Genomic DNA, 18,591 nt, shown 5'->3' with positions numbered 1-18,591 from the left:
CGTAACTTGCTACCGTGTTGTGAGCATTTCTCCTTTTATCATTGAAAGCAAGTCTAAGAAGCGGTAGAGCTGTTCTATGTGCACTATTTCTATGCTTCCCGGTCTTAAGTTTAATTTTTGCATCTTTTACTTTTGGTCACCAGCTTCAAACAGCTGAAAATAAAATATTTTGGTTTTGGAAAATATATTTCACTGCGGTTTAGATGGTGCAATAATTTCGGCATTATACTTGCTTGTTTTGTTGCTTAATGAGGCCAGGGGGCAGTATTGAGAATTTTGGAAAAAAATATGTGCGCATTTTTAACTGCCTCCTACACCAACTCAGAAGCTAGAATATGCATATTATTGTTTAGGTTTGGATAGAAAACACTCTGAATTTTCTAAAACAGTTTGAATGGTGTCTGTAAGTATAACAAAACTCATATTGCAGGCAAAAACCTGTGAAAAATAGATTAAAAAAAAAGAGAATTTTGTGACTGTACTATTTAGTGTCATTGTTTTAAAGATACCAGAGTGAGAAAGGATTCAGTTCGCAACTCCTACTGCTTCCACTAGATGTCAACGATCTTTAGAAAGTTGTTTGAAGCATCTGTGATAAATACACACCGAATTAGAAAGCTTACAAGTTGACACGTCATCACTTCATTTTTTGCGCCTGCGCATGAATCTGAGAAGAGTGCCTTTGTCATTATCGTTTATTCTAGACACTTGATAGGTTGTGTGAAAATATTACTGATGTTTACTGATGTTTCACGTTAAAAATGGAACAAAAGATTAGTGCTAAACAACGTTTGACATGTTTAAACAAACGTAAATAGATTATTTACTAGGTTTTCTTTAGTTTTTCGACGTGACTTTACACTGCCCACCTCATTTTGTGGGAGCCTACTGAACGCTAACTATTTGGACATAAATTATGAACTTTGTCAAAAGAAACCACATTTGTTCTGGACCTGGGATCTCTGGCAGCGCCTTCTGATGGAGATAATCAAAGGTAAGGGGATATTTAGAATGTTATTATCGATATTAGATGATGCTAATGCTAACGGTATAGCTTAGCTTAGCATATAGCTTATTGTTGTTAGCATAGTACCCAGTTTATACAAAATGTGATTTCCCAGTAAAGTTATTTTGAGATCTGGCCCTTCGGTAGCAATTACGAGATGATAATATATTATTCTTTGAATGACAATATTATAATTTACCAATGTTTTCGAATAGTAATTCCGTGATTTGTAATGCTGGATTCACTGGGTGCTTTCGAGCCGAAAAAAATTCTGAATTTCACTGCGACTGTAAATGCTGTTTTTGGATATAAATATGAACTTGATGGAACTAAAAATGCATGTATTGTATAACATAATGTCCTATGAGTGTCATCTGATGCAGATTGTCAAAGGTAAGTGCATAATTCTAGCTAGTTTTCTGTCTGTTGATGCCCTTCTTTGAATTGGCTAAACATTACACGCAGCTATTGTCAATGTACTCTCCTCACATAACCTAACTTTATGCATTCTCCGTAATGCCTCTGAAAATCGGACAGCGTGGTTAGATTTAGGAGATATATCTTTCAAATGGAGGAAAATAGTTGATTATTTGATTTTTTGAAATGATTACTCTTGCAGTTTTGAATTCCCCGCCATGGTCACATGACAATGAATCCCAATACCGGGATAAGATCGGGATAAGATCCTCAACAGGATAAAGTGAAATTTGGCGAACTATTAGAATTTTAGCAACGAGGAAATTGCGGAACGATTTCTGCATAGTGCACCTTTAAGTGCCAAATAAAGTAACAGGGTTGACCGTAGCAGGGTAGACAACTTTATCTAAAATCACCCATAAATCCTCTTGTGACAAGGGGACTGGATGTCACGGCTGTTTGATAGAGCGGACGTTGCAGCGTTTTCGTAGTTCTACATGTTTTATTTACATCAGTGAAACCGAATGCAACAATTAACACTTTAAGTAAATACAAAACAACAAACCGTGACGCTGGAGGAACATAAACCTCACAAAGAACAATCACCCACAAACACCTGTGGCACAAACCTAACTTAAATAGGATCTCCAATTAGAGACAACGACAACCTGCTGCCTCTAATTGGAGGTCATGCCAAATAACACCAACATAGAAATACAAACCTAGAACCAAAACATAGACATACAAAAACCAGACAAACACCCCCTGTCACGCCCTGACCTAATCTACCATAGAAAATAACACTCGCTATGGTCAGGACTTGACACTGGAAGCTTGTTGTGTGCAACAGGGAGTTGCAATTGAATGAAAACTTCACAAAATAATTGAAATTGTTAATTTTTTTTAGCCTGTCTATCTGGTTGATGTGTTATGCTCGACCCGCTCAGATTGTCATCAGAAAACACCAGCAAATGGTCACAAAGAGTAGAACCATCTGATCTGTTTTTACACTTTAATAATGCCACTTTAATAATGCTTTTTAATAATGTTTTTTAATAATGTTCTTGCATTACTCATCTCATATGCATATACTGTATTCTATTCAGAAATGACTTTGTCAAAGCAATAAAATATCTACAGCTTTACAATGATGGTGAAAACTTGGAGAAATGTTGGGTTTAAGTGGGGTAAACTCTTCCTCGAAATCACAGAGGGTGCATGGAGGGACATGCCAAAATGCTGCATTTTGGCACTTTACCAAGTCTTTATTCATCAAAAAAATCTGATTGATTGAATTCTCCATGTGGTCTATATTAAAGGGCACTTAATTTAATATAACAGACTTTTAAAATGCTATATTGGTGCACAAGTTCTACTTTAAGTATCAAAGGGATGCAAAAGGCACTCATTTCATGGGACAACCCAAATAACAAAAATAAAATGACAGGTCATTTGAAAAACGAAAACACTGAAGAGCGGCTCATCTTATCTTAATAACACATATACAATATAGCTAACTCAATTGCTTTAACATAATTTCTAGCATACATTTAGAGCAGTGTGTGAAATGCAGTCAAGTACTATTCAGAGGCAGCGTTTTTGATCAGTCTCCATGGCAATCACAGTTTGATTTCTTTGTAATATGTGTGGACATTTGTGTTGTTGGAGAGCTGCAGAAATAATGAAATGGCAAGGCTTGGCAGAGGCCCTTTGTGAAAGGGTGAACATTTACAAGCTAAAAAACCCCAGCTCAAATTAAGCTAAAATGCATTGTGCAATGGTTTGTTGACAGAAAATGCTATGTCATGCAACCATTACAACTGAGGATACAACAAAAGCTGTGTTTCACAATCCACATAACATGTGATCTTGCTTTGGAGTGCCACAACCAAGGGCTATATGCTTGACAGACTTGGCCAAAGTCCAATTGGAGCTGTCAGCTTTAATGGTGAGTGGTTGATCCGGGCAATAAATCATGTTACACTGGCACATGCTGAAAACCAAGTCCACAGTCCATCGATTAATTAGCCATATTAGGCAGAGGGGCTGTCACTTCTCATCCGGGCCATGTGATGGTGTGTGATGTTCTCGGGGTTGCATGTATGGTTCATGTATATGATTCAAAGTTGTTGTTGATGCTGTCGGTGTTTCCAACAATCCTTATGCATGGCTGACTGTGTTGCGCAAAGCAACTAAGGTTAGATAAACCATTTGCATCACAGTTTGCCATAGTTCACAATATTCAGAGAATATCTTTTTCTACTTACTCTTTCAAAGGCTTGTATGAAGTTTCAACCTAGTCTCAGGGCAATTTGTATGACTTGGTATGTACATTTAAGCCTCCATTCAGCATGACATATTACCAGTGGTGTAAAGTACTTAAGTAAAAATACTTTAAAGTACTACTAAAGTAGTATTTTTGGGAATCTGTACTTTACTTTACTGTTTATATTTTTGACTACTTTTACTTTTACTTCACTACATTCCTTAAGAAAATATTGTACATTTTACTCCATACCTTTTCCTTGACACCCAAAAGTACTCATTACATTTTGAATGCTTAGCAGGACAGGAAAATAGTCAAAATCATACACTTATCAACCGAACATCCATGGTCATCCCTACTGCCTCTGATCACTAAACACACATGCTTCGTTTGTAAATTATGTTTGAATGTTGGAGTGTGCCCATGGGTTTCTGTAAATTAAAAAAAACAAGAAAAGGGTGCCATCTGGTTTGCTTAATATAAGGAATTTGAAATGATTTATACTTTTACTTTTGATACTTAACTATATTTTAAACCAAATACTGTTATACTTTTACTCAAGTAGAATTTTACTGGGTGACTTTTCATTTTACTTGATTCATTTTCTATTAAGGTATCTTTACTTTTACTCAAGTATGATTGTTGGGTACTTTTTCCACCACTGCATATTACATTAGGATAGGTTACATTATGAATGGTTTAGCGGTCGTACAATATCATACGAATTAGAGGGCATATAGTACCATATAGTACCATACGGGCATATAGTACCATACGTATAGTACCATATAGTACCATAGGGGCATATAGTACCATACGTCTTACCCAGTCATACAATAGCATATGAATTGGATGACTCCAGGCAGGGGTAGGCGACCCTGTTCCTGGAGTGCCGCATGTACTGCAGGATTTTATTCCAACTAGGCGCCAAACTTTACCAACGAGCTGCATAAAACACTCAAACTAGATAGTTGTATCTCCATCTCTTCATTCAAAGACTCAATCATGGACACTCTTACTGACAGTTGTGGCTGCTTTGCGTGATGTATTGTTGTCTCGACCTTCTTGCATTTGTGCTGTTGTCTGTGCCCAATAATGTTTGTACCATGTTTTGTGCTGCTACCATGTTGTGCTGCTGCTATGTTGTGTCGCTACCATGTTGTCGTCATCAAATCAAATCAAATCAAATTTATTTATATAGCCCTTCGTACATCAGCTGAAATCTCAAAGTGCTGTACAGAAACCCAGCCTAAAACCCCAAACAGCAAGCAATGCATGTGAAAGAAGCACGGTGGCTGGGAAAAACTCCCTAGGAAAAACTCCTGAGAAAGGCCAAAAACCTAGGAAGAAACCTAGAGAGGAACCAGGCTATGAGGGGTGGCCAGTCCTCTTCTGGCTGTGCCGGGTGGATATTATAACAGAACATGGTCAAGATGTTAAAATGTTCGTAAATGACCAGCATGGTCAAATAATAATAATCATAGTAATTGTCGAGGGTGCAACAAGCACGTCCGGTGAACAGGTCAGGGTTCCGTATCCGCAGGCAGAACAGTTGAAACTGGAGCAGCAGCATGGCCAGGTGGACTGGGGACAGCAAGGAGTCATCATGCCAGGTAGTCCTGAGGCATGGTCCTAGGGCTCAGGTCCTCCGAGAGAAAGAAAGAAAGAGAGAAAGAGAGAATTAGAGAGAGCATATTTACATTCACACAGGACACCGGATAAGACAAGAGAATACTCCAGATGTAACAGACTGACCCTAGCCCCCCGACACATAAACTACTGCAGCATAAATACTGGAGGCTGAGACAGGAGGGATCAGAAGACACTGTGGCCCCATCCGATGATACCCCCGGACAGGGCCAAACAGGCAGGATATAACCCCACCCACTTTGCCAAAGCACAGCCCCCACACCACTAGAGGGATATCTACAACCACCAACTTACCGTCCGAAGACAAGGCCGAGTATAGCCCACAAAGATGTCCGCCACGGCACAACCCAAGGGGGGGGCGCCAACCCAGACAGGAAGACCACGTCAGTGGCTCAACCTACTCAAGTGACGCACCCCTCCCATGGACGGCATGGAAGAACACCAGTAAGTCAGTGACTCAGCCCCTGTAAAAGGGTTAGAGGCAGAGAATCCCAGTGGGAAGAGGGGAACCGACAAGGCAGAGACAGCAAGGGCGGTTCGTTGCTCCAGCCTTTCCGTTCACCTTCACACTCCTGGGCCAGACTATACTTAATCATAGGACCTACTGAAGAGATAAGTCTTCAGTAAAGACTTAAAGGTTGAGACTGAGTCTGCGTCTCTCACATGGGTAGGCAGACCATTCCATAAAAATGGAGCTCTATAGGAGAAAGCCCTACCTCCAGCCGTTTGCTTAGAAATTCTAGGGACAATTAGGAGGCCTGCGTCTTGTGACCGTAGCGTACGTATAGGTATGTACGGCAGGACCAAATCGGAAAGATAGGTAGGAGCAAGCCCATGTAATGCTTTGTAGGTTAGCAGTAAAACCTTGAAATCAGCCCTTGCCTTAACAGGAAGCCAGTGTAGGGAGGCTAGCACTGGAGTAATATGATCAAATTTTTTGGTTCTAGTCAGGATTCTAGCAGCCGTATTTAGCACTAACTGAAGTTAGTGCAAAATAGCATGTGGTGTTGCTACCATGCTGTGTTGTCATGTGTTGCTGCCATGCTATGTTGTTGTCTTAGGTCTCTCTTTATATAATGTTGTTGTGTCTTTCTTGTCGTGATGTGTGTTTTGTCCTATATATTTTTTTTTAATCGCAGCTCCCGTCCCAGCAGGAGGCCTTTTGCCTTTTGGTAATTTGCTCTTAACTGACTTGCCTAGTTAAATAAAGGTTAAATAAAAAAAAAAAAATACAACCAACTGAGCTAATGGATCAGTTCAGTGATTGCCTAAATTTAACACACCTGGTCTTCCAGGTTGGTTAAATCAAAAACATGAAGTGCCTGCTCCAGGTAAGATGGCGCCAACAGTTATGGCAGCTCTGCTTCTAGCTCCTAAGCAACTTTTCAGTATTTTGTTTTTTTTGTGTGTTATTTCTTACATTATTATCCCAGATTTTCTGTGTGTTATTACATACGGCCGGAAAGAACTTTTGGATATCAGAGCGTTGGTAACTCACCAACATTACGACCAGGAATACGACTTTCCCGAATTGGATCCTTTGTTCGTGCTCCCCAGGGCAATTTAACTTATTCCAGAGGCTGCACCAAAACACCGGCAGCGGAGAAGAGGTATTTGGAGTGGACTTCTAGTCCAACTCAGGAGGTGTGGACACCATCCACCACTTCCAAGTATATTACTCGCTAATGTTCTGTCTCTGGATAATAAAGTAGACGAGCTCAGGGCGAGGATCTCCTTCCAGAGAGACACCAGGGATTGTAACAAGTTCTACCAACACATTGCCTGTAGTACTCGCACTGGTAAAACATTGGACTACTGCCACTCAATCAGGGACAGCTGTACTTCGTTGTCGCTGATTGGGAGCCATACTTAGGTAGCCCTTTTTCCCACCTGTCCTTGTGGGTAGTTAACTTTGTTTGTGTAATACCTGATGATAATTTGCTTCAAACAGCAAGGTGTGACAAATGAAGCAGAAAGGCACAGCAATAGAAAGATCACCCCCCTAAAACTGAAGTACCTCTGGGGCTGAGACACAGCATCCAACCATGTTGATAGGCTGTTGGCCATAATATGACATCTACTGCTGGATAATATGTCTAAATTCATTGACTGCACCATTTCGCTGACAGCTTGACCAAATGTTTGATGCGGGTCCCAAACTAGCGTCATCCGTCATTGACAAGCTGAAATGTATTTAGGGACTGCATCATCGTGTTTTATTCAATTACGCACTGGAGCTCAATGAATCAGTTTTCGTAATTAGGTTAAACATGCACATGCATGAAACATGATGGTGATATCAAGGGTATTCACAGTTAGGGGTACTTTCCTATGTGTTGTAGTGCTTTAGAAAGAGGATGTATTCAAGTTAGTGTTATTAGATTAGATTTTGTAGATTGTGTTAGAATGCATGGATTTCTAAAACATTATTAGTTAAATCTACAATAGTGGCCTGCACCAGAATACCAATGAAACCTGATAATATCCCAGTCCCTATGCACAGTAGTGAAGTCTTTACACATTAATATGCACAGGCAGCTCAATAAATGTCATCTCCCAATGCATTTCTATGAATGTCAAGCACCGTGTGTTTACTTGGCTATTTTGCAATACGTCATATTTATTTGGCCGAGCGGCACTCTATCCAATCACTCCGTATTATTTCCCACCGTGGGATTTGATGGATCCCGCTATGTCCTGCTCTGTCACATCTCATACTCTGCAGTTTGCCTCTATCTCCAAGCACATGTAATATTGCCTCTTTTCCTTCCATCAATTCAGGACAAGGCCCTCCTTCAGATAGATAGTGACATTTTCTGGGGTTTATTAAAGGCCCAGTGCTATCAAAAACAAGATTTTTCTGAGTTTCATTTATATTTCCAAGCTATGACGTTGTAATAAAATTGTGAAATTATGAAAGTGATGATAATGCCCTTTTAGTGTAAAAGCTGTTTGAAAAGACTGGCTGAAATTTTGGCCAGTGTTGGTGGTATGGAGTTTTGGCCTGCCTGGTGACATCACCAGATGGTAAATTAGTTAATAGACCAATAAGAAAGAGATTTTAAACCTCTCTGCCAATAACAGCTAGTTTTCAGTTTTCCCCTCCCCACTCAAACCACAGTCCTAGCAAAATTCTTGCTTGACACATTGCTATTAGTTAATAGACCAATAAGAAAGAGATTTTTAAACCTCTCTGCCAATAACAGCTAGTTTTCAGTTTTCCCCTCCCCACTCAAACCACAGTCCTAGGAAAATTCTTGCTTGACACATTGCTATTTGCTAAGAAGCTATTTTTGTTTCTTTTTGAGGATTTAAATTGAAAACAATCACAGTAAGGTACTTCATTCTTTCCCAGAAATGATTTGATGTTTAGATAAAAAAAAACTGCTGCATTGGACCTGAAAGATTTTAGAATGTCCGTTTTATTGCCTGCTTTGCATAAATAACATCACATAGGTTTAATGCCTAGTCATTTTGATTGGGATTCCCGGTGTGTGTTTTTTCATATGTAAGGCATATGATATGTTTACATTTGAATTCATTCCACCATCACGTTTTTGATGCCATTATCCCAAGGTAAATGAAATGCATATAGTGGTGAATACATTTTCATGTGAATATTGTGAATCAACATACCCATGGAGATTGAAAAAGATGACTATAGATAGTCCTAGCATTCGGAATGGAATTTACTTGAACTCTGTAACTGGCAATGCAAAATCTCCCACAACGTTATTAATTAAAACAATTGTTCAACTGACAATATGACATTCATACAATTTGATGTGAAAATATTATCCTGACACAAACAGACCTCTTTTTATGGAATGAGTTGAGAGTAATACATTCTATTGATCTGTTTGCAGCACTGGGTAAACAAATGTGCAACGTGGTGTGTGTAATTTGTGCATGATTTTGTCAATTCTAAGAAAGTTATGCGAAATATTTCTTCACTGTCTCTTTAAGAGTGTTCACTGTTTCGACTACTATAGACTGGGGCTAGGGGGTGGGCTTTAGCCACGAGAGCGTGTTGGCGATAACGAATTCGGTTCATTCAAGAGAGAGGATGGAATGGGAGAAGATAAATAATGAAAGTCTCTATCAAGAATTAAACTGCACATACTGTCACAGAAGTTATCTTTTTGATGAGGAAGTTGATTCTCAATACCAAGCAACCTGGACTCGGGGGTAGACAGCCTAACATCGTGGGCTAAATGTAAATCTGGACAGCGTTATGAGAAATTCCCATCAACAAACAATACGGTGACAGCGGCAGAGAAAACTAAGAAAATAGTGCATCTTCTCTCTACTCCCGACCGTATCCAGGCGCGTAAATTTGCCATCCTTCAGATATAAGAAAACACCTTAAGGAACTTATTCTTAAGAATGTATGAAGGCTTTCTGAAGCAGATGTGATGCTGCAAGTGGTTAAGTCGTAGAAATTGTCTCAACGTGTAGGGCTGACTTTCCAAAGTTGTCCGAGTCGGCTTCTGTAGACTTGACAGACCTTACCCACATTTGGATAATTTTGAGTTTTTTGGGGGGGATACCTGACAAACTTTTCTTGTTTGAAGACAATTTTATCATACACCAGAGGGTAATGGAGTTTCGCCTCACGTTGGATACCCTACCGGTTATTTTTGCGCTTATTGGTTTCGTTTTTGGTAAGTTCAATGCATGATACTATTATCATATTTCTTATACTTCATGCTTAATGATTTTTCCTATAAATAAGTTAATACGTGTGATGCTTTGTTTTTTTGTGGCACTCTTGGTCCAATAGCCAAGGAAATGAATGTGTGGTTTATTTTACACACAAGGCTTCAGTGACAGACGCTCATTCACCTTAATTCGTCTTGGTATAGGCCTAGTAAAAAAAAAATATTTATGAGTGATCTTGTATAAAAAGATGTACATTTGTGTATTTTGCTCAAAACTTTTTAATCAAAAAGGTTGATATGCTTGTTACCACATTATAAAGAATGTCCGTAGATGCTCATCCTTAATCCATCAATTTCTCAGCTCATCGCAGATTATTGGCTAAACCTTTAAATGAGGAAAATACGTCAGTGAGGGGAGAAATGTTTATGAAGCCACATTGACAATACCTGAGCAGTCACATTAATAACTATTCAGTGATGCCATTGGGAGGGACACCACTTCAATTATGTCAACTCAGTTTGAGAGAGGAAACATGGCTGTCTTGGGGACCTTGGACCTTCAAGATCTGTATTCCTGAATATCTAAGGACAGGAGAGAGGGCCAGAATTCGAACAGTAGAATGTTGCAGTTGTGCCTAACAAAATATATAATAATACAGTATGTATTAATAACATAATTTAGAAGTTTCACTGAGTTTTGTCACAGACAATGGATTCTTCTCAAGAGAAACTCACCCTGTTGATTTAATACAAATAATTTACCATAACTCGCTATCCCCATTACATGTCGTATGGCCACTTGGCAGTATTCCCGGTCGTACGCAGATGCCATTTCTGACAGCGTGGTGTATCGGGCTCTGCCCTATACTGCAGGAGCTGGCTTTTACAAGGCTGTAAACATTGACTATGAACCCAGAGCATGACAACATCTGGAAAAGCACTCCTTCAATGATTCCAGATGCTCCTATGGATCTACAAGGCTAAATTGAACGCACACTCATTCGCAGCTTTGCCAAATCTTCCTAATTCAATGTCCCCATAACCTCAAATTGAATCAATGTCATTTTAGCCATCAAAAAAGACCAGTTTTTCTTCTCTAAGTCCAAATATCCTACGTGTCCATGTGTCGATGCAAGCTGTTTTCCACTGTACATGTCACCATTCGAAAAAAAAGTCACCACCAACCATTCTCACTATGCGCTGAAGGTCCCTCCAGCTATCTCCCATCACCTTTCCACACCTGATAAAAGCCTTCAACAGGGGGCCAGGGTCAAGTTTCTATCGCTGGCTTCAGTTTGTCAGTAAGGTGACCCTCAGTCAACCCAGTCGCTAGTTTGTCAACCCTATTGCCAGTCTCCTGAATGACTGAATGGGAGAGGGCCATGCGTTTGCTCAGCTCCTTTTGAAATCACTGGGAAATTGCAGTAGAACAGCTGTCAGTTTTCTCATGACTATCCCCCAAACAGGCCTTTAACGAGGCCAAAAAGACAGGATCTAACCTTTTGACTTCGATCTTAATTACAGTACACACACGTCTCAGACAAGATCTCGGTGGAGAATAGCCTAAGCTTTTATAGTTTTAAAGTCATTAATAGGTGTTTGAGGATGATTCGTGTTTACATTTCACTGCTCATTTGAAACATTTGGAGCCGTTGTTGACAAACGATAGCGGAAAGCAAAGAAAGCATTATGACAACTGCATAACTACAGTGCTGTTATTGCGAAATGTGAAGAGACATACATGTACATCTAATTGCTACATTTGTGTCTGGGTCACACCAGCCTCTGACATGTCCCTTAATTCACCCATAGTATCTATTCATCTCTGTGTCATCTCCACTACTCAGTGAGCCATTACCTAAACGGTGACGTGAAGGTCGAAGACTGTTGATGGGTAACAGAGATGAAGGCTCTTCCTGTTTGTCTGTTGTAAACACTGTCTGAGACATGTGACTGCTACCAGCGCAGTAAACATATAGTAGACAGCCACATCCCCAAGTGAGGGAACCAGACATCTTAATCATCTTGGTTCTGGTCTAAAATTATCACTTTGACAGGATCTAGCAAGATCTACAGTCAGCGAGACACCCAAGTCAGACAGACAGATAAAGACAGAGGGAGAGAGTTAGGCAAGACACAGTCAGAACCCTCTGTTGCCTCTTAGATGCACACACACACACACACACACACACACACACACACACACACACACACACACACACACACACACACACACACACACACAAACAATCAGTCCCCCTCATCGCTCCTCTTTTCATCTGTTATCAAGCAGATCAATCAAGCTGCCAATAACTTGGGAGGTGTTGGCATGAGCTGTTGAGTTGATCCATCTTCCATAGTGTGACTCAGCTAACCAGGCATAAATACATGGTCAAACCCTCATTCACTCTAACTATTAAAAGAATAATGATGTTCCTCAGTTTGCTCAATGTCTGCTGATTTGTCATCAGCCAAGGTCAGTTATCATAAGCTCACACTAAAATACCCATCAACAGGCAGAAATAGTCAATTGAAGTTCAGTTAAGTCTATTTGAACAAAACATTGTTATTCCAAGGGCTAAAATGAGTCACCCTGACCTCTTTGCCACTACCAGACAGGGCTGAGGTATTTCTAGTTCACCCAGGCATCAAAAGAAACCAACCAAACCACAGGGGGACTCTATTTAGCAGTGGCTGCTGACAGCACCTCTCTCCAGACCTCAAAGAGCTCCACCGCAGCTGTCCGAGGTGAAAACGAGCCACAGGGGCCTCAACAATACCAGTGTGGCATCAATCTGACGGGCCCCTGGGCCAGGGCCCCAAGTTTCAGACAGCTTAATGGCCGAGGGCATTAGTTCCAGTGGTCCAGTGGTTATGGGGACATTGTGGGGATGGTGAAGATGAAAGGTTGTGGGGACGCTGAGCCCCTAGCGCTGGTCACACACTGAAATAGACAGAGAGAGAGTGTAAGAGAGAGGGAAGGACAACGTATGAGCTGCTGCTGACTGTTACAGTGAGCTTTCTGTTTCTCAGGATTTTTTTTGGTTTTGCCATAAAAATATAATGCATGGAATGGATTTCTTATCACGTGGCTGTGGCATAGAAATACAATTCATAGAACAAATTATTCGTCCTGTCACTGTCGACTTAAGCTGTCAACAATATTTTCTGTATACTTTGTTGAACTTCTACTACTTGAGGACTATGCAGAACACGTTTTGTGGGCTGAGAAAGAAGACATTTTGGACACTGCATGTCCCACCCCCCACATTTTGTCTGCAAATGCTTTCAAATTGTTTTCAATTTCAGAGATATCGGTTGAAACGATTGAATTACAAATTAATTAAAGCAATTGCTGTGACCCCCTGTTCTGTGTTTATTAATACACATTCATTTATTTAAAGCCTCCTCCAGTTTAGCCAAATGAAACAAGGTGAAAACACACTGGGTTCAGCCATTTTCCCTCTGAAGTGTTTGTCACCTGTTGTGACACAAGGATCTGTTGGATCTTTAGGGTATAAAGGCATCTAATTCCAGTTGTGGAATAAGAAAGGTACAAAGAATGTACATTGGAAAATGAGAACGCAATAGGCCCTGTCATTGTGCATATCCACCCAGACATGTGCATACAAACACAGAAAATAACAGATAATTTGCAGTCCTCCTGTAACCCATAACTGTCCATTCACCTACCCATCTGTCTGCTTACCTACCTACACTCTTAGAGAAAAAGGTGTTATTTAGAACTTAAACGGTTTCTTTGGCCGTTCCCATAGGATAACCCTTTGAAGAACCCTTTTTGGTTCCAGTTAGAACCCTTATGGGTTCCATGTAGAACCCTTTCCGCAGAGGGTTCTACATGGAACCGAAAAGGGTTATACCTGGAACCAAAAATGGTTCTTATATGGGGACAGCCGGAAAACCATTTTGGAAACTTTTTCTAAGTGTACATGTTTCAAGTGTCTGTTTAACAAGAGAGCTGTAGGTAAAACAGAATCACTTTTTATTTGTTTACTCACAAAAAAAGGACCTGTCTGTCTGTAACATATCTAGAACTTATACCACATGCTCACACAACCAACACAGCTCTTCCACATAGGACTTTCCTGTTTCCTTGTTGCCCCCTAGCATGGGGCACATCCATAATGCACTATCTACTACAGCATGTAGTAGGGAACACTAAAATAACACATCCTAGATCTGAATGAATGAAATAATCTTATTAAATACTTGATTCTTTACATAGTTTAATGTGCTGACAACAAAATCACACCAAAATAATCAATGGAAATCCAATTTATCAACCCATGGAGGTCTGGATTTGGAGTCACACTCAAAATTAAAGTGGAAAACCACACTACAAGCTGATCCAACTTTGATGTAATGTCCTTAAAACAAGTCAAAATGAGGCTCAGTAGTGTGTGTGGCCTCCACGTGCCTGTATGACCTCCCTACAACGCCTGGGCATGCTCCTGATGAGGTGGCGGATGGTCTCCTGAGGGATCTCCTCCCAGACCTGGACTAAAGCATCCGCCAACTCCTGGACAGTCTGTGGTGCAACGTGGCGTTGGTGGATGGAGCGAGACATGATGTCCCAGATGTGCTCAATTGGATTCAGGTCTGGGGAACGGGCGGCCCAGTCCATAGCATCAATGCCTTCCTCTTGCAGGAACTGCTGACACACTCCAGCCACATGAGGTCTAGCATTGTCTTGCATTAGGAGGAACCCAGGGCCAACCGCACCAGCATATGGTCTCACAAGGGGTCTGAGGATCTCATCTCGGTACCTAATGGCAGTCAGGCTCCCTCTGGTGAGCACATGGAGGGCTGTGCGGCCCCCCAAAGAAATGCCGACCCACACCATGACTGACCCACCGCCAAACCGGTCATGCTGGAGGATGTTGCAGGCAGCAGAACGTTCTCCACGGCGTCTCCAGACTCTGTCACGTCTGTCACGTGCTCAGTGTGAACCTGCTTTCATCTGTGAAGAGCACAGGGCGCCAGTGGCGAATTTGCCAATCTTGGTGTTCTCTGGCAAATGCCAAACGTCCTGCACGGTGTTGGGCTGTAAGCACAACCCCCACCTGTGGACGTCGGGCCCTCATACCACCCTCATGGAGTCTGTTTCTGACCGTTTGAGCAGACACATGCACATTTGTGGCCTGCTGGAGGTCATTTTGCAGGGCTCTGGCAGTGCTCCTCCTGCTCCTCCTTGCACAAAGGCGGAGGTAGCGGTCCTGCTGCTGGGTTGTTGCCCTCCTACGGCCTCCTCCACGTCTCCTGATGTACTGGCCTGTCTCCTGGTAGTGCCTCCATGCTCTGGACACTACGCTGACAGACACAGCAAACCTTCTTGCCACAGCTCGCATTGATGTGCCATCCTGGATGAGCTGCACTACCTGAGCCACTTGTGTGGGTTGTAGACTCCGTCTCATGCTACCACTAGAGTGAAAGCACCGCCATCATTCAAAAGCGACCAAAACATCAGCCAGGAAGCATAGGAACTGAGAAGTGGTCTGTGGTCACCACCTGCAGAACCATTCCTTTATTGGGGGTGTCTTGCTAATTGCCTATAATTTCTACCTGTTGTCTATTCCATTTGCACAACAGCATGTGAAATGTATTGTCAATCAGTGTTGCTTCCTAAGTGGACAGTTTGATTTCACAGAAGTGTGATTGACTTGGAGTTACATTGTGTTGTTTAAGTGTTCCCTTAATTTTTTTGAGCAGTGTACCACCAAGTGTTTTGAAAATTCCCTTTTGTAATAAATGGTGTGTGTGTGTGTGTGTGTGTGTGTGTGTGTGTGTGTGTGTGTGTGTGTGTGTGTGTGTGAGAGAGAGAGAGCATATGTGAGACGCAAGGGGTGTGACCTGTGAGGCCAAGCGGCGCTGTGGTGATAAAGACAGCGTGGGCACTGGAGCACAGCGGAAGAGCTGTCCTACTCCACTCAGACATCATATTCACACAGCCAACCCACTGCACTGCCCTGCCCTGACCCTGTGTCTGTTTGTCTGTCAGGGAGTCACACAGAGAGGCAGCATGTCTAGGGCAGTCACATGGCAGACAGTGTCTCTGTGTTTTTGTTTGTTTGTTTGGTGTAAATGTGTCTGTGAATGCACTACGCTGTATGTGTTTGTCCATGAGAGAGAGAGTGTGTGTGTGTGTGTGTGTGTGTGTGTGTACACCATTCGTGTGGTATTGTGTTTTCGTATTAAATCAATACTTGTGTGTGTGTGTGTGTGTGTGTGTGTGTGTGGTGCACCACTTCAGCCCAGTATCATTGTCTGCAGCTGTATTTGGATGGTTCCCCGCTGAGTAAACTAGTGGGCTTACTTGGTCGCCTCTGAAGGGCACATCAAACAGCAGTGGCCCGCTGCCATGTGAACACTCCCATCAGGAGCTCTCAGTCTATGACTCTGAGCATACACACACACACACACACACACACACACACACACACACACACATAATTCCTCACCTTAGCTTCTCATGCTGCCACTCTCCCGTCCTTCACTACTACTACTACTACTACTACTACTACTACTACTACTGCTATTTGGAAATAGACTTCCTGCCAGTCTTATTTGCCAAAACCAATCGCCCATAGTAGTGGTAGTACCCATTATATAGCATCCGCAGCATATTATTCAGTGGACAGTTATAATTGGTCAGCAGTTTCTGGTCAAGGTCAGATGAGTATGGCACAAATAGGAAATGAATTAAGTTGAATTATCTAAATGTTCAGTTGCCTTCTTTATACAAACAATGTGTATCCCCCCACGCCATACAATCTGGCATATGGTAAAGAGGAATTGGGGATATAATGGAGTTATCAGTTTGTTCTCTCTCCACCAGTAGCCTGTATTTCCCTCCACTGAAGTATTTCAAGTGTCTGCCTGACAACAGACTTGGTTTTCGTAAGATGCAGCAGTAGGTAAAACAGACGATCTTATCTGCTAAAAAAGTGTCTCTTCGGCGAAGGATGTGTCTGTCTGTCATACAGCTTTGAAGCAGCACAGGTAGGGGATCCACAAAAGTGCAGCCACTTTTCAAATTGTCTGTCAACATCCAAAATGAGATGCGTAATAAAAATGTGCGCCCTCCCACACCTGTAAGTTTAGCTGTCACCTGAAGCATCTGGCAGGGATTCCACAAATTGGCAGGGGGATCATTTAGACTTTGCAGACTTGAGCACTTCGAAGGTTCAGCAAGGCTATTGTTTGATCATTCATAATTTACTGTCCTCGGTTTCTCAAGGTGACTGGTTTCCTGTCAGAGTAGGAGAAAGTTTCGCAGGTGCTGTCATCGATTCCTTGACTTTGGCATCCATCATTAGGAAATGTTCCTGTCAGATTAGTCTCAAATAGGCAATATGTGATAAGTAGTGAGAAGTAGTTACAGACGAGAAGGGAAGAATATCTTTCTCCACAAATAATTCCTCCCCTTGCTGTTTGCGCCATTTCCTGTTGTGTCCATCCTCTACAGTGGCTTCCGAAAATATTCACCCCCTTGGCATTTTTCCTATTTTGTTGCCTTACAACCTGGAATTAAAATTGATTTTTTGGGGGTTTGTATCATTTGATTTACACCACATGCCTACCACTTTGAAGATGCAAAATATTTTTTTATTGTGAAACAAACAAGTGATAAGACAAAAAAACAGAACTTGAGCGTGCAACTATTCACCCCCCCAAAGTCAATACTTTGTAGAGCCACCTTTTGCAGCAATTGCAGTTGCAAGTCTCTTGGAGTATGTCTCTATAAGCTTGACACATCTAGCCACGGGGATTTTTGCCCATTCTTCAAGGAAAAACTGCTCAAGCTCCTTCAAGTTGGATGGGTTCCGCTGGTGTACAGCAATCTTTAAGTCATACCACAGATTCTCAATTGGATTGAGGTCTGGGCTTTGACCAAGCCATTCCAAGACATTTAAATGTTTCCCCTTAAACCACTCGAGTGTTGCTTTAACAGTCATTGTCATGCTGGAAGGTGAATCTCCATCCCAGTCTCAAATCTCTAAAACAGGTTTCCCTCAAAAATGTCCCTGTATTTTGCGCCATCCATCATTCCTTAAATTCTGACCAGTTTCCCAGTCTCTGCCGATGAAAAACATCCCCACAGCATGATGCTGCCACCACCATGCTTCACTGTGGGGATGGTGTTCTCGGGGTGATTAGAGGTGTTGGGTTTGTGCCAGATATAGCATTTTCCTTGATGGCCAAAAAGCTACATTTTAGTCTCATCTGACCAGAGTACCTTCTTCCATATGTTTAGGGAGTCTCCCACATGCCTTTTGGCAAACACCAAACGTGTTTCCATATTTTCTTCTTTAAGCAATGGCTTTTTTCTGGCCACTCTTCCGTAAAGCCCAGCTCTGTGGAGTGTACAGCTTAAAGGTCCTATGGACATCTACTCCAATCTCTGCTGTGGAGCTTTGCAGCTCCTTCAGGGTTATCTTTGGTCTCTTTGTTGCCTCTCTGATTAATGCCCTCTTTGCCTGGTCTGTGGGTTTTGGTGGATGGCACTCTCTTGGCAGGTTTGTTGTATTGCCATATTCATTCCATTTTTTAATAATGTGCTCCATGGGATG

The 18,591-nt window shown here is 41.7% G+C and overlaps 1 protein-coding gene across 4 annotated transcripts in view; it reads left to right on the top strand.

Annotated features, from left to right (window-relative positions):
* The window catches only part of LOC115148681 (roundabout homolog 3), a 304,721-nt gene that overhangs the window by 166,458 nt on the left and 119,672 nt on the right, over positions 1–18,591 (top strand). For 2 of the 4 annotated variants that reach the window (XM_029690784.1, XM_029690783.1), the window contains exon 1: positions 9,377–10,003. The exons of the other annotated variants lie outside the window; for them this stretch is intronic. In XM_029690784.1, the coding sequence (XP_029546644.1) occupies positions 9,940–10,003 (64 nt within the window). In that variant the 5' untranslated portion in view covers positions 9,377–9,939. Of the gene's footprint in view, positions 1–9,376; positions 10,004–18,591 lie in introns of those variants that run through there. 4 annotated transcript variants of the gene reach the window in all.

This window comes from Salmo trutta, chromosome 15 (genome assembly GCF_901001165.1).
Source record: "Salmo trutta chromosome 15, fSalTru1.1, whole genome shotgun sequence".
In the NCBI taxonomy this organism is placed as follows: Eukaryota; Metazoa; Chordata; class Actinopteri; order Salmoniformes; family Salmonidae; genus Salmo; species Salmo trutta.
This window is presented reverse-complemented; position numbering and strand designations above follow the sequence as displayed.